The sequence below is a fragment of the Athene cunicularia genome (genome assembly GCF_003259725.1).
Source record: "Athene cunicularia isolate RWA chromosome 5 unlocalized genomic scaffold, athCun1 chr5_part1, whole genome shotgun sequence".
Classification (NCBI taxonomy): Eukaryota; Metazoa; Chordata; class Aves; order Strigiformes; family Strigidae; genus Athene; species Athene cunicularia.
This window is the reverse complement of record NW_020799101.1, coordinates 1,830,614-1,857,222: the sequence shown is the minus strand read 5'-3', so window position 1 is coordinate 1,857,222 and position 26,609 is coordinate 1,830,614. Positions and strand designations below refer to the sequence as shown.

Genomic DNA, 26,609 nt, shown 5'->3' with positions numbered 1-26,609 from the left:
ATATATATATATATTTTTTTATTTTTTTTTTTTCCCCTGAAATCATCTGTTCCTCCTCATTGTTCTAGTCGATAACTGCTAGCAGTTGTTCTGAGCTTTGGGTTATTTGTGTGAGTTTTGGTCGACCAGTTCAGTTTTTTTGGTAACAGCTCTCAACAAGTACAATGACATGGACACATTAGGAAAGCTCATTGGCAAGCATGGAAGTAGAAATGTAGGGATCAAGAATAATCCACCCATCTAAAACATTTCAGAAGGATAGTCCTCCTAAACTACTGAAAGATTAACTGCTGAGTTGAAAAGAATTATTTTTTTTTTTCCAATGAGACGTATGCCAGCACAGTTTAAATGAATATTTTCATTACCTTAGTCAGCTTTAAAGCTCTAAGAGACCATCTTACCTTTCCTGTAGCACCGGCTCTTCACACACTGTGATTTTCAGGGGTCTATAGAACTCAGTAATCATAATGTAGGGGCAAAACCAAGATCCCTGGCAGGATTACCAAAGAGTAAGGTTTTTGACCTGCAGTGGAGGTGCGTGCCAATTCATTTGACGTTTGTTTCTAAACAAAACCGTAACCCAGACCTGAAGCAAGCATGGCCTGAGCGTTCCTCCCAACTCCGCCATGCTCTAACGCCGCAGTCCTCCCCCACCGAAAGCTTCTGCCAGACAAACCCATGAGCCTCAAACGTGCGTAAGTGGGGAGTGATAATATGATTTTATGCTCTAATTCTTTGTCTGGGAAGCCTTGTGGTAATCATGCTGCTATTTTGCCCGGGGTATGAGCCCTGCTAGCCGGTAGCGCCCAGCCAGTGGTCAAAGCCTCACCTAACCCCTGTTCGCGGTGGCCGTGCTCCTGTAGTCCAGGCTCTGCTGGCACCTACTGCAGGCGAGCTCCTTGGCTCTTTCCTCAGGGACTTTGGAGGAAATTATTTTGGCTTGTCGATATGAAAATGTTCAGTGTTGCCAAACGGAATTTGTTTGAGGAGGTGGCAGGATTCCTGCTCCGTTCCCTGCATCCTCCAGGAGGGATGCACCTCCCCATGCTGCAAATACCCAACCCCTGCAAGCACGGACTGCTGCCGGGTGATGGCTAAAAGGAAGACGTCTACTGGAAATCTAATCAGGCTCAAGAATCAGATTACAGTAATTTCATATACCAAGGCCTGTCACTCACCCTCTCTGATTAATAAGAACACATCCAGTTATGTTTTTCAGCGTAAAGCTCTGTTTTGGGTTTTTTGGGTGGGTTTTTTCTTTTTTTTTTTTTTTTTGATCCTGCTGATGTCCTCAGTAAATATACAGGGACACTGTCTGCGTAGCTGGCCATCCCGGGTCAATTAACACAAAGCGCTCATGAAAAATTGGGGAAAAAAAAAAAAAAAATTAAAAAAATATTTTTTTCTCTTTCCATTCTACACTGTGAAGTGTTTCTGTCTTAGCAACACTAAAGTCCATTTGGCTGGGACAAAAAGTGTTTGTGGTTCAATTGGTAGCATCTCCTTGATTTTAGAAGTCGGAAGGGAATGGTAAATGACGGTCACAGGGGTGTTGCTGGGGCCGGTTAGGGACAGCTGTTTGTCTTTGTGGAAGCTTATATGGGAAAGGCAAGTGCAGTGCTGGAAATACAGACATTTTCTTTTCATAGAATAAATCAAATATGCTCCTTGGTAGATACACTTCTGTTTCTGTTATACACTTTTCCCTCAGTGGGAATTAAGGAATAATATTTGCTTTGTTCTTTTAATTTTTTTTTTTTTTTTTTTTAATATGTGAAATTTTCCCTCCAAACCATTTACTGTTGATATTTTTGGCAGGGTAAAACCCTGGTTCGACTGAAGTCTAAAGAAAACTGATCCACTTTGGTGAATTTGAAATTTGTCGTGTAGAGTCAGCACCAGCGGGCTTGAGGGTTGGTAGATTTTAGTTTTTTCTAAAGTCGAAACCTTCCTTCTTTATGCGTTTGCTTCTCTAATACTGTGATATCTCCCCAGTGCCTTCTTGCTTCCATCCTCTGCGTCCTCTCTGTTTAAGCAAATCCCTGCACGGGTCTGCGGGAGCCCTGCAGCAATGTGCTAGTGCCCGTTAGCTAGCTGCCATTAATTTTTAATCTAGAGATCCTCTCTTCAGTGTTATTATTCCTGTTTGTTTATTTCAGCTTTTTTTTTTTTTTCTTTTTCCTCCTGTGTTTGTTTTTTGTCATTTTATCATCTTAATGCAGAGCAAGGCTTGTCTTCGCAGCTGAGTGCCCCGGGGGCCGCTGCTGAAGGGCGACACAGAGAGGCATAGCAGGTCTTCACCAGCTTTCTGCCATGTTACGAGAAAATTCAATTTAGCCATTTGCTCCCTTAGATTATTTGTTAGGGACTTGATATCCTTTCCCTCTAGTTTAAGCCAAATTTGGTACTCAGAGAGTGAAGGAGACTGAAGGATGAGCAGGGGAGGGGGACTGCAGAAGGTTGACTCTTGTTTCCCCTCTCTTGCCCTTCTCATCCTCTCCCTTCCCTGCTCTGTTCTCCCCACACGGCCCACGCTGGTTTCAAAGCATAGGGGAAAAAAAAAAAAAAAAAAGTCACATGAGGTCAAAGAATGGCCATTGAAATATACCAACAACATACACAAATATTTATTTTTAAATAGCTGACCTGCACTGTCAGGCACTGGGATGTTACTGTGCTTCTGTATTCCATTGCGGTTCTGTGCTCCATCTCCTTCCTGCCCCCAAATCCTCTATTTTACCTCCTTTGAGTGTTAGACAAATTATTTCTTTTTCTAATTCATTATCCTGTCATAAAGATTACTTTAAATAAAACAATTTAATATTACTCTTTAATATCCAAACCATCTCAGAGCACGTACGTGTCGTCTGAGGACGTTTCTGAAATCACAGTGCTGCTTGGAGTCTCTGCCCGAATCCGTGCGGGTTGTTTGTGACTGGCTGCTGGCTCCAGACCATGGAGCGCTATAACCTACTTATTGCTTTTAGATACTTCATCTGCCTCAAGATTAGCCATGACATTTTCCTGAACCGCTGAGATACTTCTGGTAGTTTGGCCCTGGGTAGTTTGGCGGCGCGTTCCCGTCTGTCAGCAGGCACTCAGATACTTTGCTTTAATGGCCAATTTTCTGATGGTTATCCTTTTGAAATCTGCCAGAGTGCAAGGCCGAGGCTGAGGTCCGATTCCCTTTGCTCTTTATCTTCTTCTCTAGGGTAGTGTTACTGAGAGCCTTGGATTGAATTTTCATCTCCTTACTGCTGATTTACAGCCTAACAAAGATGCTATCACAGTGATGTCTGTTTTGGAAAATTGCTTTAAAACCATGCAAAAGTGGAGAACGATGCTTTTTTTTTTTTTTCCTTTTTGTCCTTTTTTTTTAAAAAAAAAACAAAAAACAAAAAACAAACCAACTCTCAATTCAGTGCTAGCAAGACCAGCTGTCTTATTTTTGTGGTTGTCAGCAAGTGCAGAGCCCACTGGCTTCGTGGGCTGTACGAGCGCTGAGCAGCACGGAGAGTTGAAGCCGTCCACTGGTGCCAGCTGGTCCAGCCCATCTCTTCCCCCCGAGCAGGACTCCCTGGGAGAAACTGGTGTTGCACTGGTTTGCAGATACCCACGTGCCTCTTTTGTGCCTCTTGTGCGATGGTTGAGCTGTAGGGACCCACTGTTTGTGTTGTGTCACTGCCCACACCTTCTGTTCATGTCAGGGTGCCTCTGAGGTGATCCTGTCTGACCATCAGCCTGGATTTGGATGTATCTGTTCCACCAAAAGTACCAAAAGCACTTTTAATAATATCACAGTGACAGAGGGGTGATTTCTTCCATGTGCTTTACTGAAGAGGAGAGTCCTGGCCATGGTCAGACCGTGCCTGCAAGCGGTGCCGCCAGGACAGCTAACGGGAGCAGTGGTGAAGACGCCCAAGCATTTGTACTGTTTTCTGCCCAGTTTGATGACTACTTAAACTGCAGGTACGCTGCCTTTGCCCATGTGTGCTGTGCTCTTGGGAAAGCCAAGTTCCAGCACGCTGCAGAAATCTGGGGTCTGTCACTGCGGTGTTATCAGCCCCGTGACCTCATCACGGTGTGATGGGCAAAACTGATGCCTGACATCTGCGAGCTCCTGAAAACAGGGTGAGTTTAGAGACAGCTTAGACAAAAGGGTCCAGAGTCAGATGCTGAGCTGTCTCGCATCCCCTACTGGCATTTCCATTTGTCAAGGTGTAGCAGATAGATTTTCAAGCATGAAAAAGTCCCAGATTTTCTTCCTTCTTCCTTTACAGTGACGCAACTGTGTGTTGAAAAAAGCTGAGAGTTAATGCTGCTTTGTTTTGATGTTTTAATAAGTGACTGTGAGGGGAGCCTTACTGAAAACCTGACTGTATTTAGTGGTGCCACTTTCTCCAGAAAGCAGTATTTAAAAATCAAATATGATTTTAAAAAATTTAAAAAAAATAAATCTATGTGCTGGTTTTCTGGAGAAAGTGCTGTGTTAATATAGGTAGAGGATCTTTTTTCTTCATCTTTGAGGATTAAATGTAAATGAGCTTTTTTTTAAGGACATACTTCATGGCCGATATGTCAAATACATTAATTAGGTGAATAGCTTCAGGTAGTTTCAAAATGTCAAAGAAAAAGAAAGGATATCAGGCAGAACGTGGCCCCTTGTCCTCGACACAGACCAAGGCAAGGTCCTTTTCTCCATCCTGCGGGCTGCTTTGCTGCAGGAGCTGGCAGCACAGCCCTGTTATTCACTTACAGTATGTTTAAATGATATAGGTTATCCAGAGGGTGCGGGTTTTTTTGCAAGTGAACCACAGGAACATTTTTTTTCCATTAATATTTATTTTCCAGAACTTCCACAAACTTCCAGAGGAAACAAGTTTCAGATTTTAGAGGCCAAAAGAACTGCCCCCTTTGGTCATGATGCAGTTCATGCCGTGACCAAAATCTGCTGTTGTTTATTCTGTTTTATTATTAGCTTGTGGGTTAGTATCTGCTTTGCGTTAAGCATTTCACACTTGTACGAGAAGGAATATTCACTGTCCTGAAAAACTTAAAATATTAGCAAAAGAGAAACTTTGTGTGTGTGTGTGTGTAAATAAACCAAACAAATCCTGATATGGTACACAGCAGAAATGGATTTTTAACAGAATTAGGAAGCAATGGGGGCCTTCAAAGATTAAGTCAGAGAGGTTAAACCTAGTAAAATGAAGTCTGATTTTTTAAAAATTGCCAAGCTCAAAGAAAACCTAATCAAACATCAAAACAAATTCTTTGGTGCAGTAAAACTTAGGCTTTTTTCCTCAACTGCAGATTTCATGTTTGTGCTAATCTAAATAATTTCTATGTGTCCAGAAATGAGTTGCCGTTGAATCTTTTAGATTTTTTTTTTTTTCCCCTCGGTTTTGTGGCTAGTAAGAATATCTGCGTGCTCTGGGAAGAACTGTCTGGATACAGGAGCGTTACTTTGTGGAGTAGAGGTTTGGATGAGTGGCGTAGTTATTTATTAAATGAGATTGAAATACAGAAGGATTGAGGGTAAAATAATAACTAAATACAATAATGAGCTAGATCCAGGGCAAGCAACTGGTTCACGCCTTCATTTTAGGAAGGACGTGGCTGTGGAACACATCCAACGGTGATAGAGGGGGGCTGAGCACACCAGAACATCTCTGTCACTTTAGAAGCTCAAGTGCCACATACAAAGGAGTGAAAAAAAAAGTCAGCAGGAGAGGATGAAAGTTTCTCCACCCTCATCCTACCTTCTCCCCAAAGCCGACTCAGTGCACCTCATAGCACCACAATTAGCTCATTATGGAGCTCAGATAAAGAGTGAAGGGCTCCTGCCTGGAAAGTGGGAGCAGCAGCATCTTTCCCCATCATCACCACTTCGCTCTTTTCCAGGTTGATGGTTTGGAACCTTGTTCTTTGGATCTTGTCTTTCAACACTGAATTGTTTCAAGATTCAGTTTTTTTAAGAGCGAAAGCAGAGGGAAACATTGATTTTTGTTTGTTTTCAGTCAAAAGTTGCTTTTCAGTTGCAGTTAAAATTAGAACCAACAGCGAGTTATTCACTCAATCCTTACAATTAACTTTGCGCATCTCTCTTCAATACACCAGCTCGTTATTGCACCTTTTATTGTGGTTCAGCTCCACTGTTGGCTTCTGTTCGGTGGTTTTGGGGTGGGTAGGGTAGTGTGCTGTGGCTGAGGTGGGTTCCCTGTCCCCAGGACTGGCAGCACTGGGTCTGGTGGCCACATCTGCCCATTCTTGCCCTTCCTGGACATGCTGTGGCAGGGTTCCCAAAGTGGCTTGCGTCAGTCTTTCCACTCTATTTTTCATCTTGGGGGCTGTGGTGTTTTTCTCCACACAAGGCAACTCCTGGCTCTTTTTGAGGAGCACCACTGACTCTCAGGTGGCCGCATCAAGGGAAGCCCCAAAGGATGGAAGCACAAGGCACGGGCACTATGTGCCACGCCATGTGAGGGTTGGGCTGGGACAGCTCCCTGCTGCCTCTCCAGTGGCTTTTACTTCCCTGCAACTTTTTATAGGCCGAAAAATCCTCCAACCCTCCCATGAGGAGGTTTCTGAGAAGCAATCAGAGACTGAGATTATTATCGCCATCCCTCTGACGAGGTAGGCAGTGATGGTGGCACGAGGAGTCCTCTGTGTGTGAATGGCTGCTAATGGCATCTCCTGGTGTTTTAAAGCCTCCCTCTCTTCTTCGTACATAAAAAAAAAAAAAAATACCCACAAATGAACAGACTGATGGCAGCAGGTTGTTAGGTAAGTGCATGGGGCTCAGCTGTACCCTGACTCGGTAATAATTTAACAGAACAGCAAAGTAATACGACAAGTCTTGCCATCCCCAAAGCCCTGCACAGTGCTGGGGGCATTTGCTTCTCCCCCCACTGTGGCTATTTTTTCATTCCCTTTCAAACTGGAGGTCATGCTGTACAGATTTCTAGAGGCAGCTCCCTGTACTTCTCAGCTGAGGGATCTTTTAGTTTTACCAAAACTTGCTCAAACTATTAAGAGCTGCAGTGAGGCAAGATGGGAGGGATGTCCCCATTCTGTCTGACGGCAGGGTCTAGGCAGCCTTGAAGTCTGTTGGCTTTTGGTCCCAGCCCAATTCCTTACAGAGTCATGCCTAAAAGGAAACAAAATTGTTTAAAAGATCTAAACTAAGAGTTTTTCTTTCTTTTAATACTAAAAAAAATGATGCAAAGATACTGGGTGTATGCTGAAGATTTTTTGGTTTTTTTTTGTCCCAGGACAACAACATCATGTAAAATGATTCCAAGCCTCTGACAGATTATAATCAGTGTAAGAGATTATCTTCATGGAAGAGAATTTTTTTTGGCACTAAGAAAGTACTGATAAAACACTTTGAGCCTTTAGCATGTCCCAGTATAGAGAAGTCACAAGGCATAATCCATGGACTATTAATAAGACTGAATTCTGACTAAAGAAAAAGTTTATGTCCGTTCCTAAACCATCTTTAGCATATTTTCTACAGCTGGAAATCGAGAATTACTTTAAAAAAAAAGAATTCACTTACGTATGACTACGTGGCAGGGTTGGCTAGAGGAGCAGTGATGTTTTGCGAGCCACCTACTGCCAGAAATTACCGAACTGCTTCAGAGTCTGGGCAACTCAAACACAATTTGAAACAGGAACAGCACAGAGTGTCAGAGAAACCTGACAAGAGAGAGAGAGGTAATAGGGAAAGGAAAAATGAGAAAGGAAGTTGGAGATTGATAACCTAAAACCTGTTTGAAACCATGCTTCACCTTTGGATAATGTAATTTAATTTTCTTGAATAGTGTAGCCAAACTCATGAGTGTTGCTACAGCTCTGGTGTTTCAGTGGAATAACAGTCACTTTAAATTAATTAAACTCCTCCGAGACCTTTTGTCCGCACTGTGTCATTGGCTTCTTCACTGTGGCAAGACTCAAGTCTGCTTTGACAGTCATGTGTGTTATTGAATTATGACCTCAGATCTCAGGGATACGCTCCTGCCCATCATCCGGGGCACAGACCAACCCTACCCCTTTGCTTGTTGCTTGTGTTTGACGAGTAAAACAACCTGTGTAAATTATCCAATAATTTCTCCACGGAAGAGCCACCAAAGAATGAAGCCACTTTTCAGTGACGTGACTCCTGTCTTGTGTTTTGAGTCCCTTCTGGATACAGCTGCCTCACTGGCAGAGGGTCTTTGAGCCTAGCTGAACCTCAGAAGAGTCAGAAGCACTGATGGAAGTCAGCAATTTGGATTTAAATTACCTGTGCATACAGAAACTTTAAGTAGCATACTTTCTTTTTTTTTTTTTTTTTTTTTTTTTTTTTTTTTTTTTTTTTTGGCTGGTTCTTAAGTTGTTTAGCCATTTTGAGAAAACATCACCTTGGGATGGGTTACAGCAGGTTCTCCTCAAAGCCTGTTCAGGGACACAGAACCAACATGTTTAAATATCAGCAAGGTTCATTCCCCTAAAGGGGGCGCAATATTCACAGAGGGGATTTGACAGGATGGAGATCTTTGCCCCTGACTGTGACTTTAGGTAGGGACTGCCAAGTCGTTTGCCTTCCTCCTTACTTCTTTGGGGTCCGGGCTGCAAAACCGTGAGCCTTCTGCCTCAGCATTTTAGGTTGCCTTGAAAATTCACCTCTGTCCCATTTTGCCACAAAACTGAGGATCATTTTCTGCGGAAAGACAATGTAAAATGAAATGAAGACACAGTAGTACGATTACATTTGTTTCTGTATTAGTTATATTGTATTATATATCTAATATCTGACCAGCCAGTTAGACTCTGGGCCTCAGAAAGTCCCGCTGAATTGACTGAAAACTTGGTGGGTGGGAAAACTTATACGTTATATTTACCAACAGTTCTATGGAGTCCAAAATCCAACACTGTCTTTGCTTTCAGCTGCTTTTCCCTCGAGTTCATCGGGTATTGCTTGCCTCTGTGTTAATCTCCGGGCTGAACTCTACCTTATAATTCACTTTTTAGCTGACTCGTCCTACCATTATTCAGTAGTACAACGAAAACCAGTTCCTGCCAAGACTTTCCTTAAAGTTATGTGAAAATGATGCAGTGTTGAAAAAAGGAGAAAAGTTGGTTGAAATTGCGTGTTTTACAAACACGTCAGCAGCTTGGAGTCCCGTTTCTGAGGTCAGCTTTATTTGCCCCGACTGTCCGTTGCGTTTCTCAGAACTGATGGGCAGAACTTTATATCGGTTGCTTCAGCCTCATTTGGTTTGAAATCAAGGATTTTGCTTTCTGAGCCCACGTTGTCCCTTTGTCTTTGACCATCGGGTTCGCCTGCTCTTTCTCTCTTCGCCGGCCAGTCGCTTGCCGAGGCGGTGGAGCGTTACACGGCGCATCTGAGCCAGACCCTGGGCAGTGCTACGTGGTGGATCACGCGTGATCCGGTGCAGAGATGCTCAAACCACTGCCAGCACAGCCTGCCTGGTCTTGCACTGCTGCGAGGAGCCACCTGCACTGTTGGCTGATGCCTGCAAGCCTCGACTGCTCCCCAATGGGCTGGAGAGCTCTCGCCGTTTCAGGTAGAGTTTGGAGATGAAGCTCGGCGCTGTGTTGGTGTGGGTTTATTCTCTATCACAGAACCAGCTTTATGGTGTCTCTGGGATCTGGGTGGCACCCTGCTGCCGTCACCCACAGTCCTGCCCACCAGTTGCTGTCCTGAGAAACTCCCAAGCGTGTACAGCTCCACTGCACCACCTCACCCCCTCGGTGTGGGGGGCTCGTCCTGGACTGCTCCTTCCCGATCCTCGCTTCTTAGAAGGAATTCAGAGATGACACATGCAAGCCATTATTTGCATTTTCATCTTTTTTTTCATGCTGCCGTGTGCAGACGTGTTCATAACGGCTGTTTCAGTCAGGGTCTTTGCCTGTATGCAAATAGCTTTTAATTCACCAGGGCTGCTCACACGGAAGATCTGGGCGCCTGGATAACGCAGAAGTGCACAGGGCAGCAGCAAGTAAGGGCACAGGTGATGTTAGAAGCAGGCAAACCCCTTGATTTCTGTAGACACATTTCTGAGCACAGCTGGGATAGCTGATCCCTGTCTGATGTGCTTCTTCTGGGTTGTTTATTGGGATTTTTTTGTTTGGTTTGTTGTGGTTTTTTTGTTTTGTTTGGTTTTTTTCTTTGTTAAAATGGGCCCATGTGCCCGTGGAGGTTGCCGTGTTTACAGAGAGATGCCCGTCACTCTGTGGGGCACGTGGGTGCTTTGCAAGTCTGGTGGCATTGGGAATATCACTGTCTTGATTGATGGTGGTGGAAAATTATCACAAGGAAGCTGAGGGAAGAAGTGACCCGGTGTTTAACGTCACTGGTAGCTCAGTGTGTTGTTTTCCCTTTTCTTGCTACAGATATATACCATGGACTGGGTCCTTCCAGCCTGGTGGAAAATGCTCTGTTTTGGTGAGGAACTGTGAGTTTGAGGTAGAGCCCTGAGAGCCTGTATGGAGCTGAAGGCTCCTCTAGCACCCACAGTCTGTTAGATTTAAATACGGGGAGAGCTGATAGAGCGAGCGGTTTGAATTACTGCTAGAATTAATTTATTTCTTTATGAAGGGACCCATCCAAACTACCTGTAAATCCTTGCTGTCCGTAGCACTGTTTCTCTAAGGAAGAGTTGATTACAAGCTGACTATAAGTTATTAGCTATAAGTTAGTAGCTTTCCAGTAAGTCTAAATGAATATCACAGGCTATAAACTGACTATATAAATTACAGTCTCTCATGCAAAGCTTAATGATGGTTGCAGTAACATTTATATCTTTCTGAAGAACAGCAGAAAATTTCTTACTGTGTCACTGATTGCAACAGTCCCGTACCCCCATTTCATGTCTCAACTCAAACTGGCAGTGTGCTATTTTATTTTATTTCCGCCCACCCAGTGTCTTTGGTCTGAAACTTGAAGTGCTTTCCTATGCGTGTCGTTCCCTTGCGAGCGTCACCTCGCAGCAGCCCCGTTCCCGATGGAAAATGCATCATGGAGCTGGAGTTGGGCATGGACCATCTCTTCCTCCAGGAAAAGTAGCACGTGGCCCCTTCAGGTTTGGTTTGGTTTGGTTTTTGTCTCTTGCAGCACTTTGTTGCTTACAAGCAGGGCACATCCGTCCTCCACATCCGTGTATGCCCCTGCTTTGGGGGTACCACAGCTTTCCCAGCTGCAGCAAGAGGCCTGCTGTATTCTCAGACCTTAGGAACTAGCAGTTAAGCTCTGCCTTCGTTAAATATTAACTAGGCAATGCTTACCTTAAATCACAAATACATGCAAAAATGTCAGAATAAGTAATTTTATCTCCCTGCTCGTTTGAATATTTCTCAATCATTTCGGTGATTGATGGCTGGGAACTCTAGGAAGTGGAAAAAATAGTCAAAGACCATATGTCACCTATGTTCTCACTTGTGTGGTCTTTAAAATTTCTCCTGAAATATCACTGCCATTTAAAAAAAAATAAAAAAAATATATATATATATATATATATTTATTCATCTGCTAAGCACAGTAGGTATGTGGTTTTAATTAAAGACCCTGGAGGCCGTGGAGACTGTAACAGCGCGGCTGAGCCCAGAGCGTCTCCTAAAAATGTGCAACAGGAAAGACCATTTCCAAAGCACGCCGAGTATTGATGTTGTTTTGTTTCCCGCTGAACTCGCTCCTGCTGGTGGAGAATCTAAATTAAGAGGAGCTTTGCCAGCCCCCTCGGAAGCAGATTGCTGCCCTACCCCACATGATTGACCAGGGCAGTTTAAACTGTGGGTGGTCAAATATGAAAGACAGTTCTTACTGTGTTAACAGGTTTTTTCACCGTTCTCCTGGTCCAAAGCCCAGTGAAGGCAGTGGACTCGGAGCCAGAGGCTGCCTTCCTGACAATTAATTTCCAAACTCAGCAGAGTTTTAAAATTTGGGATATTTACTTCTTGCAGGTCATCAGTGGAGCAGGCAGTGCCAAATGTGACCTTTTAGCAAAAGTGGCAAGGTGTTATTACTGGATCTCAACCGTGCTTTTTCTGTCATCTAGTAAGAAGAGAAAAATGAAGTTAATTATTTCCATCCTGAGGCTGAAGTATCTAATTTGAGGAGTGGAGGGAGGGGTTATCTGAGGTTTTCACTGTGCTTCAGACTTACTAATTTTTAATGCAAGTCGGCCCTAGGGGAAGAAGGAAAATAAAGTTAGTGCACCCAAAAAAGGAAAGGATTGTGAATGCAACAGTGGATTGCGCCACCTGAGAAACTACCGCTTGCATGTACCGTTTGGCTTTAGTCATGTTTCTGTGCGTTGCTGCTTGAAAGCCTCGGCAGAAGGCGACAAGCCTGGCCCGATTCTCCCTTTGCAGTGCAATAAAACCAATACGAGGGAAATCCCAGCACTACGCCAGGTCCTGGGCAGGAGCTTCCAGCAGCGACCAGTCCCATGAGCTCAGCGTGAGCCTGGAGCCCAGACGACATCGCCATCTCCTGCTTCCCGGTCTGCTGGCGAGCAGTACCGTAGGAGGCTGCCATCCCACTGTTTCTTGGGCACTGGTGGATGTGGCCTCCAGGAATGTGTCTAAACGTCTGATGTGCTGTTGACCTCCATGGTTTGCAGTGTTTGGGGATGTTACAGTGTGGTCCCCAGGGGAAGGAGGTGAGCTGCAGGCAGACATCCCCAAGCACAGCATTGCTGCTGCTTCTCTACTTTGGTATTGCATCCCAGGATGTTTCAAAGCACCCTCTAGAGTCTGACAATTAAGAGTAAATGCGTCCCTTCTTGTTGAGCACAGGATGTTTTGTGCAACCAGGAGAATAAAGAAGAATGGTGCAGCTTTTGAATCAGAGAGCTCATGGTGGCTGGGCTGTAGGGTCTATGTCTGGGTGCCAAACTGGTTGACCCTGAGAGTTAGAGAACATGGAGCTGCCTCCTTGGATGATGCTTGTGTGTGCGATGCTCTGGGCGGGTGGTAGTTATTTCATGTTGGATAAGCAGAAAAAAAAAAGAAGAGCAAAAGGCATCCCCTCCATGGGCTGGCTGCTCTGTTGCTGGCAGCCCTGAAGGTGTGTTTTTGGGGAGCCTCACACATGGGAGTGAAGAACATGCCCCAGTTAATACTGGAGCTGAACCCATGGCCCTCCCCATGAAGAAGCCTGCCTGCCGTCATTGCTGCAAATAATTTCAGCGGCGTTTTAATCCCCCAGAGCACGAACAACATGCACTAAAGAGCATTTAGCAGGGAGCCCTTGAGCATCGCCACTGCGGAGCTGACCCAAGGAGCGCCCAGGGAGGAGTGAAAATGTGCAGTTCAACACTGCTGGTGGGAAGCAGGGGCAGTTCATTTGCTGGCTGGCATTTTCTTTAGTTTCTTCCTCCAAAATGATTGTTTGCTTGTGTGATGTGAGGATATTTCCTGCTGGTTCTGGAGTGGATTGGAGCAGCCACGAGCTGTTGTATTTACCAGGAACTGGGGAGCCCACTGTAGGGAAGGGATGGGAGTCAGGCAGATGCTTGACTCTGCATGCAAAGAGTTTACCGCTGCCTAGGAAGACCTGATAAGCTTAGAAAGCATCAGGGGAGCTTGGCCGAGGAGCTGGGCTTGAGCTGGGACTGATGGATGGAGCCACGGGCGGGCATGGCCACAGGCATGTGCGGAGGGAGAACAGCGGTACCTGACAATGGGGAGATGCTTGGGGGTGGCGTGAGCGATCCCCAGGCTCACCCGTGGGCTGTGGGAGCAGCGTGGCTGAGGGATGGATGGTGCTGCCTGTTCCTTGTGTTGCTCCCAAAGGACTGCACAGAGCCGCATCCTCTCCCAGCTGCAAAATTTTTCCCCCGTGGCTCAGGGTTGCGCTCCGATCCTGAGATATGTGTTTTGCCGGGCTCTGTCAGAGCTTCCCCACCTCGGCCCCTTCTCTGAGGCCACAGTTTTCTTTACGTGCATGTGGTGACACGTTATTATTTATGATTTCACAAGAGCATCCTGCTCTCCCTATGACACCGCTCTCGTTTCCCTACCCATGGTTCGTTTATCAGGTCTTTAGCGGTTCCTGGCAAGTGACACCGCTTCCCCCTTCCACGCCCGCAGTTCCTGGGGGATTTCTGTAGAGTTCACTTTGGTGACAGGTATATTACTGCCTCCACCTGGAGCAGAGGCTTCGCTTTGTTTTCTGTTGAGCTGTATTTCACCTTGATTTAGTAACAGCTTTCTAGTCAGGCACAGACACGTGTCTGCAAACATGCACGCGTACATATGTAGGGTATATGTAAGCGTGTGTGTAAATACCTATAAAAATACATTAAATTATGGCAAGTATGTATATATGTGCATGTGAGCTTGCCGAAAGCTCGCCAGTAAAAAGGGGGGCTGCGTGTCTGAATCCGCCAGCTTCAGAGACTGTTCTAAACTAGATTCATTTATCCCTCAAAATGTCATCGAACAGGTCACGTCTTACCGTGACCTGTTTGAAAGGAAATCCAAATCTGTTTTACCATGTTATAAACTTGATTTCAAATTGTATTGAAGCTTGTTGTCAACAAGCACAGACGGGTTAGGCCCAAACGGATTGAAACTCTGCAACACGCTGCGTTTAGTTCTTGGTGAGATCTGGTCTTGATGTGAAAAGGAATGATGTTTTTTACCGTGTTGGAAGGAGGAGGAATTGCAGAGAGAGCAGTGCGGGCTCTTCCACGGCTCAGCCAGCAGATGTCATGTTTGGTTATCGGTGGCGAGGCGTTTGATCGAAGTGCTGCTGTCTGTGTGAGAACCGGGACTGGACCAGGAGAAGCAGGGAGAAAGGGGAAGAAAAAGCATTAAAGAACCGGTGGAGAAGGCATCTCATGGGTGAAATGTGTAGCAAACTCCATGGCTTAAACTTGTATTAGTGTAAGTGTTAACCGGGATGTTGTTTTACTGGGTCAAAGCAGACTCGATTCTACCTGGAATGGGAACCTCTTAAATCACTTAGGATGGACAGAGCACGTATACATTTAAATTTGTGCTCTAATAAAACATTTGAGAGCTCAGTTCAATTCTCAAATCATTCCTTCCCTGCCAGTTACAATATATTAGCAAATCTATTCATCCCTTGGAAAAGGCTTTTACTGGAAAGTGTGGGAAAGTGTCATCCTCAAGTTCATGGTGTTGGGAGCAGCCGGTATATGGTTCTCCGTTCCTGCAGTACAGAATTCCCTAGGAGAGCAGCCTCATGCACCTACTTTGTGGGGATTATTTATCATTAATTCTTGTACTCGATTAGCTTTAGTACTACTCCGCACTTAAATGCCTCTTCAGCTGCTCCGCTGGCTGTTCTGTCACAGCTTAGGTTGACTTTTCCTGGAAAGCAAAGCCTAAAGATCTTCCCATGGGAAACCTGCTTTCGGTAGGGCAGGAACCCCGACTTAGGATCTAGAGCTCTGGGCTCTAGTCTGGGCTTTGCTTTGTAGCCTGCTCTGTCTGACCAGCCAGGTATCAGTGTTAAATTTCTCGTGCAAGCATAAATAACTATTTCAGAACTTACCAAGGTCTCACAAGTGGGGCTACGGGTACGGACTGTAGAACTGCAGAACTGCATCTCTCAGGCTCCGTGTTTGTCTCCAAACAATACCCACTCCCTGGAAGTCACTCTTTATGAGGACTAAGGGAGGGCCCTGTCTGCACTATTTGCTGTCAATCCTCAAGTTTTGGCCAGGCAATATCTTAGCGATGCTGTGCAGATTAAACCCGCGAGTGCAAATGGAAAGATTTGAGGCTCGGTGGAAAGTTCCAAATGAAAAAAATACCATCTGAAAGTGAGTGATGTGAGGATGATGGTGGTTGCAAGCAGGGGAAGAGGGGATCTGTAGCTGCGTAGCTGGAGAAAGGAATAAACCAAGCTTTTAGTTTGGTTAGAGCTAGACTGCTATGGAAGAAAAAGCACTGTTAACTTCTGGTGTGAAGCTGGCAGCATGTGAAACACAGAATACTGAAGAGAACAGTAGGTGAAGCCTCTAAATGGTGTCACAGAGCAGAGGAACCTCAGAAAGCTGCAGTGGGGGCTGATCTGCGAAGCACGATGAGCTGTCGATAAGGAGGAAGCTTGGTTTAGGAAAGCTGTGAGGAAAGTTGGGGAGCACAAGGGTGGACAGGTGGTTCTGGTACCTGACCAGGTGGAGTTGCCAAAAGGACTGAGGCTGGATGAAAATGGATATTTGCCTCTAAGAGCAGTTTTGGCCAAAAAAAAAAAAAAAAAAAAAAAAAAAAAAAAAATCATAGGGAGAGACTTTTTCAGACGTTGAAATGCATTCCTTTGTGGTGTTCGTCCTGAACCACTTGTGCATCAGCCACCTTCCAGCCTGGCCTGGGGATGGATGGGCACAGGCGGTCGGGTCAGTGATGGTGGAAAGCCCAAAACAGGGATGTGGAGAGCTAAAGGGGTGGGATTCCAGGGAGGCTGGAGGTGACAGGGACACTGCGGCTGCCGGGCTGGGACCGTGTAGGGAGGAGGAGCAGATTTGGCAGAAGACTTATGTTTCCTTTCCCATATGCAAATAAAGAACAAAGTATCTTCTCTTTCTTATTGAAAATCCTTCATAAAATATATATCCTGTAATAAAAGAGAGAACAGTAATGGGCAGCATTTTTCATAAACTCTGTGTCTCCCAGTATTTTACCCAGTTAAATATATTGTTTTGTTTAGGATTTATACTCGTTATGCATTTTAAAGATTGAAAGCTCTGGAGCTGAATTTGCCAAAAGGGGAAGTATTTGTAAATCTCTGATTTTATTTTATTTTATTTTTCGCTAAGCGTTTATAGCTGCTGTTAGAAAGTGCAAGACACCCTGATCATCGCTTCTGCTGAGCTCCTTGTCATGATAAGCTAAAGTGCATATGTGCTGCCAACACGGAATGGATATGGCAAAGAGGCTGTGTTCGCAAACCATCTAACGCCGGTCGAATTAGCAGAAATAGATATGAAGATAAGGGGAGCGTAAACAGACAAAGGAAGGAAATGATTCCTTTAGTGCTCTGTCTGTGTGTCTACTAAAGCTGTCACTGTAACTGGTGCTGTGCCTGAACAGTTACTACTGTTTGTTTCTGCATGACAAGCTAGCATAAACACTAACCCAGTACTCCGAAACTCCATCTGGGGTATGTAGTCAGCTGCTATAATTAGGGAGAGAATGTCGTTGTTTCGTTTATTGCCATCGCTGGAAATCAGCGGGTTATGTTTGCACTCATTACAATTTAAATTTGCCGTGTGTGTTCTTGATTTCTTACGTTACTTTGGAAACCTTGTTACCGGCAAGTGAAACGCAACAATCCTTTTAGAGGATGATTTTATTTTCCTAAGTTTCTACGGGATAAATGACTGAGTGGTCTGAAAAAAAAAAAAAAAACCCACCACAAAACCAACAAAACAAAACAGGAAGATCTCCTGTGCCTGGTCGTGGAGTTTTTCTGATAGGTGCCAGTTCAGGACCCATTTGAGTAAGCTCACCAGCCCACGTCTGTTCAGGATGGCGCTTTGGCATTTGCTGAGGTCCCAGTGGTGCAGTGGGATGTAACATGAATCTAAGGGTAAGCATCTGGAGCAGCTTTTCTCTTTGTTTGCTTGTTGTCTGTGGATCAGTTCCATATTGACTTTCATATCATTTTTAACCCTACACTAGTAGAGAATCGGTAGATAATATTTTGGATGGACTGCCTGGAGGAATTCGAGTGGTGCACAAGAGATGCCAACGGCTGCAAAGGGGCTCCGTGAGTGAGAGGGGCTGTTACTGGGGATGAGCACGGCATTTGTTCTGCAGCGCTGGGTCTGGTGACAGGTGATGCTTGTTCCTCTTCCTGATCCAGTCTTAGATTCATTATGTAATAAGTAATTAGTGAAACTAGGCTTGTAACTTAATGACTCACCCATCAGCAAATGATGATGTTTTAGCGCTGTCTGCTATAGGATGCTCTTTAACACTAGTGAGCTGCTGCCATCTCATCTGTACATCAGAAAAAGACACGTGTCTGCTTGTGGCTCGGTCAGCTGTTGCACGTTGAATGAAAAACTAATTACTGTTTAGAAACATGGGTAAACACATCGAACCCGTTATAATCAGATAAGCTGTACCTTCTTGGGCACTAGGGAGTACCCGAGGGAGTCCTGCTGTAACCCACGCCACGCTGGCAAGTATTTCTGTAAATCGAGAGCAGAAGTCGTTAAGGCTCGGGCGTGATGACGGTGCCAGAGCTGTTGAGGCGGTTTTGCAAACTTTGTGCCCTGTTCTGCAGAAACTCGGGGATGCTCCTGTTTGTCGTGGGGAGTCTTGGTGCTAGAAAGGAAGAAAGAGGCAGTGCACTTTGGTGACCTTGTTTATGAGGGTGGTTGCGATGCTGTAGGTGTGGCAGAGCTGCTCGACCTTGAGAAGTGTCTTCAGCCAGCCCTGAGCCATCTCAGAGCGTCCCGTCCCATCCCTGGGCTGGCTTTGCTTCAGAGAAGGTTTGTGTGGCAGGAGAAGGGGGTTCCCACTGCCCCCAGGGAAGCAGCCTGCTCCATCGCTTCTGCAGAGTCACATCATTCCTCTCCTCTCAAATCCCACTTTTTTTTTTTTTTTTTTTTTTTTTTTTCCCGTGAAACCTTCACCCGGGGACTGTTTCCTGGCCAGGCCTGGGTGCATTTCAGCGGGGTTTAGGCTGAGCAGTGCAGCCCATCCCCACATGTGTGAATTTCTGCTCGCACGGCAGCAGGCAGTGCTGAAGGGAGCGCACCTAGAACAGACGTAACCTGTCACCAGGAAAACAAAACACAAACCACCGATAAAACACTTCTATGGAAGTATTTTCCAAATTCATCATTAAGTATATTTTTCCATGGGCTTTCTTCAGTTTGCTGTACAATGAATAGTTTCCTCCTCATCTAAGCTCTACAGTGCCCTACCTACTGCTTGCCTGCAGGCACGTGGTGCCAAGCAGCAGAGAAGTGCTCGGTGCTTATTCCTGTGCTGGTGCTTATTTCCGAGAGGCCGAGAGCCGATGGGGAGCATGGGGCAACGCTGAACTGATTTGCCTGCCACCACGTTGGCTTCTCCTGCCTGCGCACATCAATGGAGGAGCCACAGTGCTTTCAGCAGAGATGCTGTCTCATTTGAAGCCGACTCAGATAACGGCGACTGTCTGCAGGCAGTAAGCTTTTTCTTCCTACGAATATACCTGTTTAAGTTGTCCCTAGCTGCCTATCCACTGTTTGAAGTACTCTTCAGCTAAGTCCTCACGCTCAGTACATTTTAGAAGTGAGTATATTCCTGTCCCACCCAGAAGACCCATTAGTGATTGGGAACTGCTACTCAGAAAGGACCTTGGGATGTACGTTCCTTTGTGCCATGCTGATTAATCACAGTCATGTCCTCAGATCAGTGTTTCTTGAGACCTGGTATCGCATCTCCCTAAAGTCCTATTTCAGACTTTCATAGAAATTAATATGGAGCAAGTTGTAACTATGGTGGTAGAGGACAGAGAGGGGGACTCTCTTCCAGAGCCTGTGGCTGCTTCCCTAGAAGGGGGTCTGTGAGTCGGACTTTGCCCTGGGTGTTAAGTGCAGATGCAGAAAACACACCAATAATGCCCCGTAAAAAGAGCTGTTTGGCCTCTAGAAATTAAAGACGCAAGAAGGAAAAATTGCTGCTCGCTGCCAATAATCACAGGCCTCTGCAGTGTTTCTACTATGCAGGAGCTTCAGCAGGGCTGGGATGTGCTCTGTGAATCCCGAAGAATGGCAGTGGAGAATTGGGTGCTGGGTTTTTATTTCTTCCCCCTGTGCTAACCTGAGGAGAGAGACAGCTAAAATGCTGAACAAGCTCCGCGTGCCCAGGAGTGCCGTTAACCCTAAGTGATAATTGTGGGCTTCGTATGCAGATGCATTGAGGCTGATGGAACAACAGCAACAAATGCAGCAGGATGTGTAATGGTATAATTGTGCTGGTCGTGCTGGGTGGCCTCCGCAAGCGTGCCGGGGAGGAATTCACGCTTTATTTTAGCAGTGTAGTCTTCAAACAGAAACATTTGGCCTGTTTATGATATTTTTTTTTTTTGTCTCATGCAGGGGCCAGCCCAGAGGAGCAAAACTGCATTCAGTATTAGCTCTCCTTACCCCACTCCCACCCTCCCCGTGTGCACAATCCCAACTAACTTTATTTTGCACGTGCTACATATTCAGAAGGTGAAAAGAAAAAAAAAATAAATTTGTAAGTGATATAAAGGAAAAGCAGCAATGCATTCCACATCAGAGTGTGTCATGTATCCTCTCCCTGGCAGAACCCCAAGCATCACAGTTAGTCGGATTCCAGCAGCGTGAGCACGGAGGGAGGGATTAATTAAAACGAATACGTGTTAATGGAGCTCTAAACCTGAGTTCAAATTGCCTTAACAAAAAATATCATGGCATTAAACTCTTCTGCCTTAGGACATCACTGCGAGGCTGCCCTTCCCAGGGATGCGGTGCTCCTGGATCCAGAGAAGCTGCCCTGCCTTCGCCCTGCCTAAGCCCTGCCTAAACCCTGCCTTCTCCCCTCGACCAACAGCCGCAGCGTGCTGCTCCTCTCACTAGCAGCCTTCTGAGGAACGAGAAATTTTTCACCTTTTTCCCATATATATATATATGTGAATTGGCACAGACCGGGGGTCCCTCCCAGCAAACCAAAATCCCCTTCAATGGGCCAGTTTGTCACCCACCACTATCTCCAGTGAGGTGAAGCCTCGCAAGGTTTGGTTCTAGGTTTGGCTGAGCTCTGCCTGCCTGTCCTAAAATGTTTAAAAAAAAAAAATAATCCTTGAATGCTGTAAAAGATGAAGGGAGTGAGAGGATGGCCATTTTTGCTGCCTGTGCTTAAAAAGGGCAAATGATGTGAGTCGGGAAAATGTTTCCTTGTACTCAGAACAAAACAAGGGGGTTTGCTTTTGCAAGGGGAAGCTGGCATGGCTGTAGAAGAAAGGCAGGTGGAGGTAGAGCTGGCAGCCCTGAGGGGTGGGGTGTTGGGGGCATCTCTGCAGGTGGGGACGAGGTGATAACCTCTTCCAGGCATGGCAAGAGCCGCTGAGCTAACCTGTACTGCAGGTGATTTCCTCCGAGGAAGCTTCTGCCTCCCTACAGCCGAGTGGTGTCAAGCCAAGGCTGTTCCTAGGTCTGTTCAGCTCTTGATCATCTCTTAGTTTCTTTAGTGGAGATTAATCTTTGCTTGGACAGCCTTGGACAGTCAAGGACAGCCTTGACTCTGGGAGAGGCACGGTTGGGTGGTGGCAGGCTTGGTTGGGGTGTTTGTCCAGAGTCAGAGCAAATGGTCACGGGGACAGTGGTCATGGGGACGCCTGCCAAGCCCAGGCAGGGACCCTACGTGTCCCGTAGCTCCTGCCCCTCCAAAGGCAAACTCTGCTTTGTGTGCACTCCGAGACACCGCCCGGCTTCCTTGTACTTCTGGAGTTCACAAGTTAAGGTCTTAATGTTGTGTTGTTAAATTTCCAACATCTCCATTCACACCAGAAAGCTCTTCTCTTCAGAGGGATTTAGAATAATGTGACTCTTCATGAGTCCTCATTATTTCCCAAAAGGTGACTGTGTTGTTCAAGTGCCCGTATTGAGAGAAACGTCTAATTATGGATCCTTTCTGCAGACCCCCAAAGATGCCATTATGTCCACCTGCAATACAAGGGGGAAGATTATAATTTGCATTCAGCTTGAGCTTTTCTCTATTATTTCCACTGCACGTAAATAAGGAAAACAAATCTTGTCGACCACTGATCTTTTCATTTATCTTACTTTTTTTTTTTTTTTTTTTTTTTTTAAAAAAAAAACCAGCAGTTTTGCTTTGCTTGTCCTTGTAGTACTGTTGTTTGCTACTTCAGCACTAACATACCTGCTTTGGTCTGCTCTAATTGAATGTGCAGCTTTGTTGGGCAATTGGCAAAAATATCTTGGCTAAGAGGGCTTTTCATCCTTTGAAAAGAAAAGCATGGCGGGAGGGGATGACACACCCAAAGATAAAAGCTTGATCAATAACTACATGATTGGTGTATATATTCACATAGTTTTTCCCCTTATCCCTTTTTTTACAAAAAGAAATATTTTTATATGCTTTTTCCCTCTTCTCTCTACCTTTCTGATGGTTGAAATTCTCAGACTTCTAGGTCAAAACGCCTCCCCAGCCGTCTCTATTTACACCTATAGATAAGAATAATTTTGAGGACAAAAAAACCCCCACAACTAAATACAGTATGTGTTTTGGCACAAGCTACTAACTGAATTAGAGGTGAGTAACAAATACATACCCCTCCCGTAGGTCAACATGAGCAGGCAGACCACGTCTTCCCGTGAGGCAGTTCTGTTGTGGGTTTTTTGTTGGTTTTTGCTGTTTGTTTTTTGTTTTTTTTTTTTTTAAACTGCATTTCACAATTAATCCCCCTGAAAAAAACCCCTGCAGAAATAGAAGGACAGAGGTATAAGCTTTGGGAGGCGGAAGGACCTCGCTCTGCTTCTGTTTTTCTCTAATAACAAGTCTCTTTTGGATCTTCGCAGGAGGATCACTTCTACAAATGTTTTGGTTTCCCACGTTTCGTCTCCTTTTTGCATCGTTCAAGTGATGAAACGTAGCATTTAACACAGCGGAACCTGGTTTGTGTTTGCCCCCATTCTGTTTCTAATAGCATTAATCTCAAATCACAGAAACTCCAGAGAAAGGAGGCAGAGGCAGGCAGGGCAAGGATGGACCTGTTCCGTGAGAGATCATAGGATCATGGCATGGTTTGGGTTGGAAGGGACCTCAAAGCCCATCCAGTCCCACCCCCTGCCCTGGGTAGGGCCACCTTCCCCCAGCCCAGGTTGCCCAAAGCCCCGTCCAACCTGGCCTTGAACCCTTCCAGGGAGGGGGCAGCCACAGCTGCTCTGGGCAGCCTGTGCCAGGGCCTCACCCCCCTCACAGGGAGGAATTTCTTCCTTACATCTCATCTAAATCTCCCCTCTGTCAGTTGTCACCCCTCATCCTATCCCTCCCTCCTGATCCAGAGTCCCTCCCCCCTTTCCCGCAGCCCCTTTCAGCCCTGGGGGGCCGCTCTAAGGTCTCCCCGGAGCCTTCTCTCCTCCAGCTGAACCCCCCAACTCTCTCAGCCTGTTCTCACAGGGGGGGCTCCAGCCCCCCCAGCATCTCCGTGGCTCCTCTGGCCCCGCTCGAGCAGGTCCGTGTCCTTCTGCTGTTGGTGCCCCAGAGCCGGACCCAGCCCTGCAGGGGGGTCTCCCAGAGCGGAGCAGAGGGGAAGAATCCCCCCCTGGCCCTGTGCCCACACTTCTCCTGATGCAGCCCAGGACATGGTTGGCTTGGGAGCACACATTGCTGGCTAATGTCCAGCCTTTCATCCACATGTACCCCCAGGCAGGGCTGCACTCATTTTTTCAAAATTTAATTTTTTTGTTACCAATTTTTTTGGTAGCCAAAGGGGTTTTGTTCCTGTTGTATCAGTCAGGGCAAAAACTGGTGGTTAACGACGCTCCCTACAAATGCAGCTGTTAAAATAATTTCGAGTCAATCCAAACCTTTTTGCTTTAAGAAACGGAAGCAATGCCGCGTCGTTGGTATGACATGCTAAAAAAAGATCAATGCAAAATGACTTAAAAATAGAAAGCTGATCTATGTCTTTCTGGCACATACTGGTGTGTGCTCTAAGGTTCTTTGACTTTTCTTGAGGACAAATCCACTGAGATTTATTTTTTTTTTTTTTTTTTGGGGGGGGTAAGTATGTTGGAATTGTGTATTCCAGTGGAGTGAAGTTCCCTCAAAGGTTTTTGCAGACACACGTGTCCTACCACATCTATTTGTGGCCTTAATGGACTCAACTGAACAGCCTGTATGTCGGTGCCCTGTGGTATGTGAGACACTCTCGGATGGTGCACGCAGCTCCAGCTGTGGCTCTAGCAGGTCCTGGGTCTCCTGTAGCTCTGGTGTCGTATCTTCCACCTGGTCTAGGTGGCTCGGCTGCCCTAACGCATCTCAGATGCCACTACACGCCCATGGCTCGGCAAACAGGTCGCGCACCCAGTGTCATTTTTGCTGTTATAGACAGATCACTCTTTATGGGATGGTGCAAAGGTAATTTATATGTAAAGGTGTCATTAGCGTTCCTGGGTTTAAGTCAAAGGGAACTAAAATTTAATGAGTTCAAGAAATATTTTGGCATGCGTTCAGGAAATCATCCTTAGGGTGGGTTTTTTCATATTTATAAAGGGCGAAGGCTGTAATAACAGTCTGGTGAAACACACGTGTGCCCAACATGCACTGTGAGATGGCGATTCCCTCTGTCGTGCAAATCGGCACGTTCGGCTAAACAACGTAAGCGTGCACACCTGCAGTGTTGCGAAGGACGGCTTGCGCGCATTTTCACTTGGGAAATTGGAGAAGGGGAAGATGTGATGAGGGCAGCAGTCGCTGGAAATATCCATCCTGTATTTCCAGCTCACGGCTGTCAGTTCGTATTATTTGTGCCAGGTACAGCAGCTGTCACTGAGTCTTTCTCAGCTAAGTGCAGATTGGTTTGATATCTCTATTTTAGTCAGCATGGGCCATGAAAAATTAGCGCAGAGGCATTGTACATCTCTCCAGCTTGCCTTTTCTAGGGGCTCGATTAATTTTTCCCCTCCCACAGCCACACCTGGGCCGTGGATGCCACTGAGGAGTGAGTTAATGATAAAGGCAAACCATAACCACGAATCCTTTAAAAAAGTGGATGGAGGCGAATAATTCCAAAATGCGTTTCTGGAAGAAGATATTTAACAAAATGACTCAAAACACAGGGGGAGGGGATGGTTGCAGGCTGGATCTCAACAGGTCTCAACACTTGGCTCCAAAATTGGCTGCCTGATCATTTTCCGGTTTCTTTGTTCTCCCGGGTTTTGTTCCTCTCTCCTACAGGCAAAGCCTACGCGCCCGAGTTCTACTACGACACCTACAACCCGCTGTGGCAGAACAGACCCCGTGTCTACTCCTACAGCCTCCAGTGGACCCAGATGAACCCCAACGCCGTGGACCGCATCCTCGCCTATCGCTTAGGGATCAGGCAGGTGAGGAAAGAAATTCGTTGGGGCAGGATGTGCCGTTCAAGCCTGCTGACCTCTGTGAGGAGGAACAGGCCTTATTTATTTTATTTATTATTTTATTTTATTTTATTTTATTTTATTTTATTTTATTTTATTTTATTTTATTTTATTTTAATTTATTAAATTTTATTAAATTTTATTTTATTAAATTTAAATTTTCTTTATTTACATTTTATTTTATGTTATTTTAAAACGTATTTCTTTTTTCCTCCTTCTTTTCATCTTCTGTGAGTCAGAATCGTTTCTCCTCCTTCTGGAAGGTTTGCTGCCATCTTGCAGAGGTAGTCCTCTGCCACTTGCAGATCCCGGAAACTAATTTGCACCTTTGCAGTGTGAAACTCAGAGATTTAAAGAGCTGTTCCTCGGAGAGTTTGCAGAGGCTGTGGCTCAAGATATGCTAGAAAGATTACATGCAAGAAACTTGCATTGAAATTAAACTTTTTATCTCTCTGTATGTATCTATATATCTTTGATTAGATCTTCCATGTAAATAGATAAATACGGGGATAGCTGTAGCTTTCCTATGGGAACACGCGGTGATCCCTGAGAACCAAGATGGTTTTTTGACCACATTAAAGCTGATCACACTTGTGTCTTCATAAATTCACTGTGAACTTTTCAATGGGAACTGGCACTGGTAAAGCCGCGTGGGACTGACCCACTTGCAGAGGAACTGTTAAATTAACGTAACCATCCCTGTTAATCTCCCCTTTAACAATTCTAAAAAAATTGTTTGAAGGTTATTTGTAAATTGTTTGAAGGTTTGAAGGCTGCAAACGAGGTTTAATAGTGAAAGGATTAATCTGCGCATTGCTTAAACTCTCGTTAAATGGCAACACCTCTGCTTACTCCCCTTTGCAGGGCAAAGTGATCTTTGCACTTGCACTTTCCTATAGAAAAGCCCATAGAAAATCTCACAATTTTATCTTCTAGAGGCAGAAAATCGTTGTGCCATAACGCTCATTCACGATCCTGTCTAGAATCTGTCCATACCAAACACTGCCCGTGTGCCAGTTTGACACCGATGCCTCGGGTTTCGGCATTGCTAGGCTTTCTCAGGGAGAAATTTATGGTTAGAAAATTATGTGCCTTGCTACGAACACCTCTTTGGCCACCATGTCCACCTCCGAGTCGTACGTTACCAGTTGGGCCACCAGATTTGGGGTCTGGCTGAGGCGTGCCGTGCCTGGTTGGGGTCTCGGGGGGTCCCACCACCCGTGTGCCCCCAGCTCCCGCTCCCCTCCAGGACCTGCCGTGATCGAATGAGGATGTTTTGCTGCTTACTCGTGAGAATCCATCTGATACTGTTTTGGTCTTGTTTTATGCTCTCCTGTTGAGCTTGCTTTTCTTCAAATAATACCACAACAAATTGATTCAGAAAGTATATGTTTGGTTATTCAGTGCCTGAAATAATAGTTCATGTGGGCAGAAAGAGACCAGGGATTAAGACAGATTCTTGAAAACATCTTTTTTTTTTTTTTTTTTTTTTTTTTA

General features: G+C 45.5%; 1 protein-coding gene across 1 annotated transcript in view; it reads left to right on the top strand.

Moving 5' to 3' along the window:
• The window catches only part of MDGA2 (MAM domain containing glycosylphosphatidylinositol anchor 2), a 384,757-nt gene that overhangs the window by 307,313 nt on the left and 50,835 nt on the right, over positions 1–26,609 (top strand). The window contains exon 11 of the mRNA XM_026849164.1: positions 24,931–25,079. Within this exon, the coding sequence (XP_026704965.1) occupies positions 24,931–25,079 (149 nt within the window). The remainder of the gene's footprint in view (positions 1–24,930; positions 25,080–26,609) is intronic.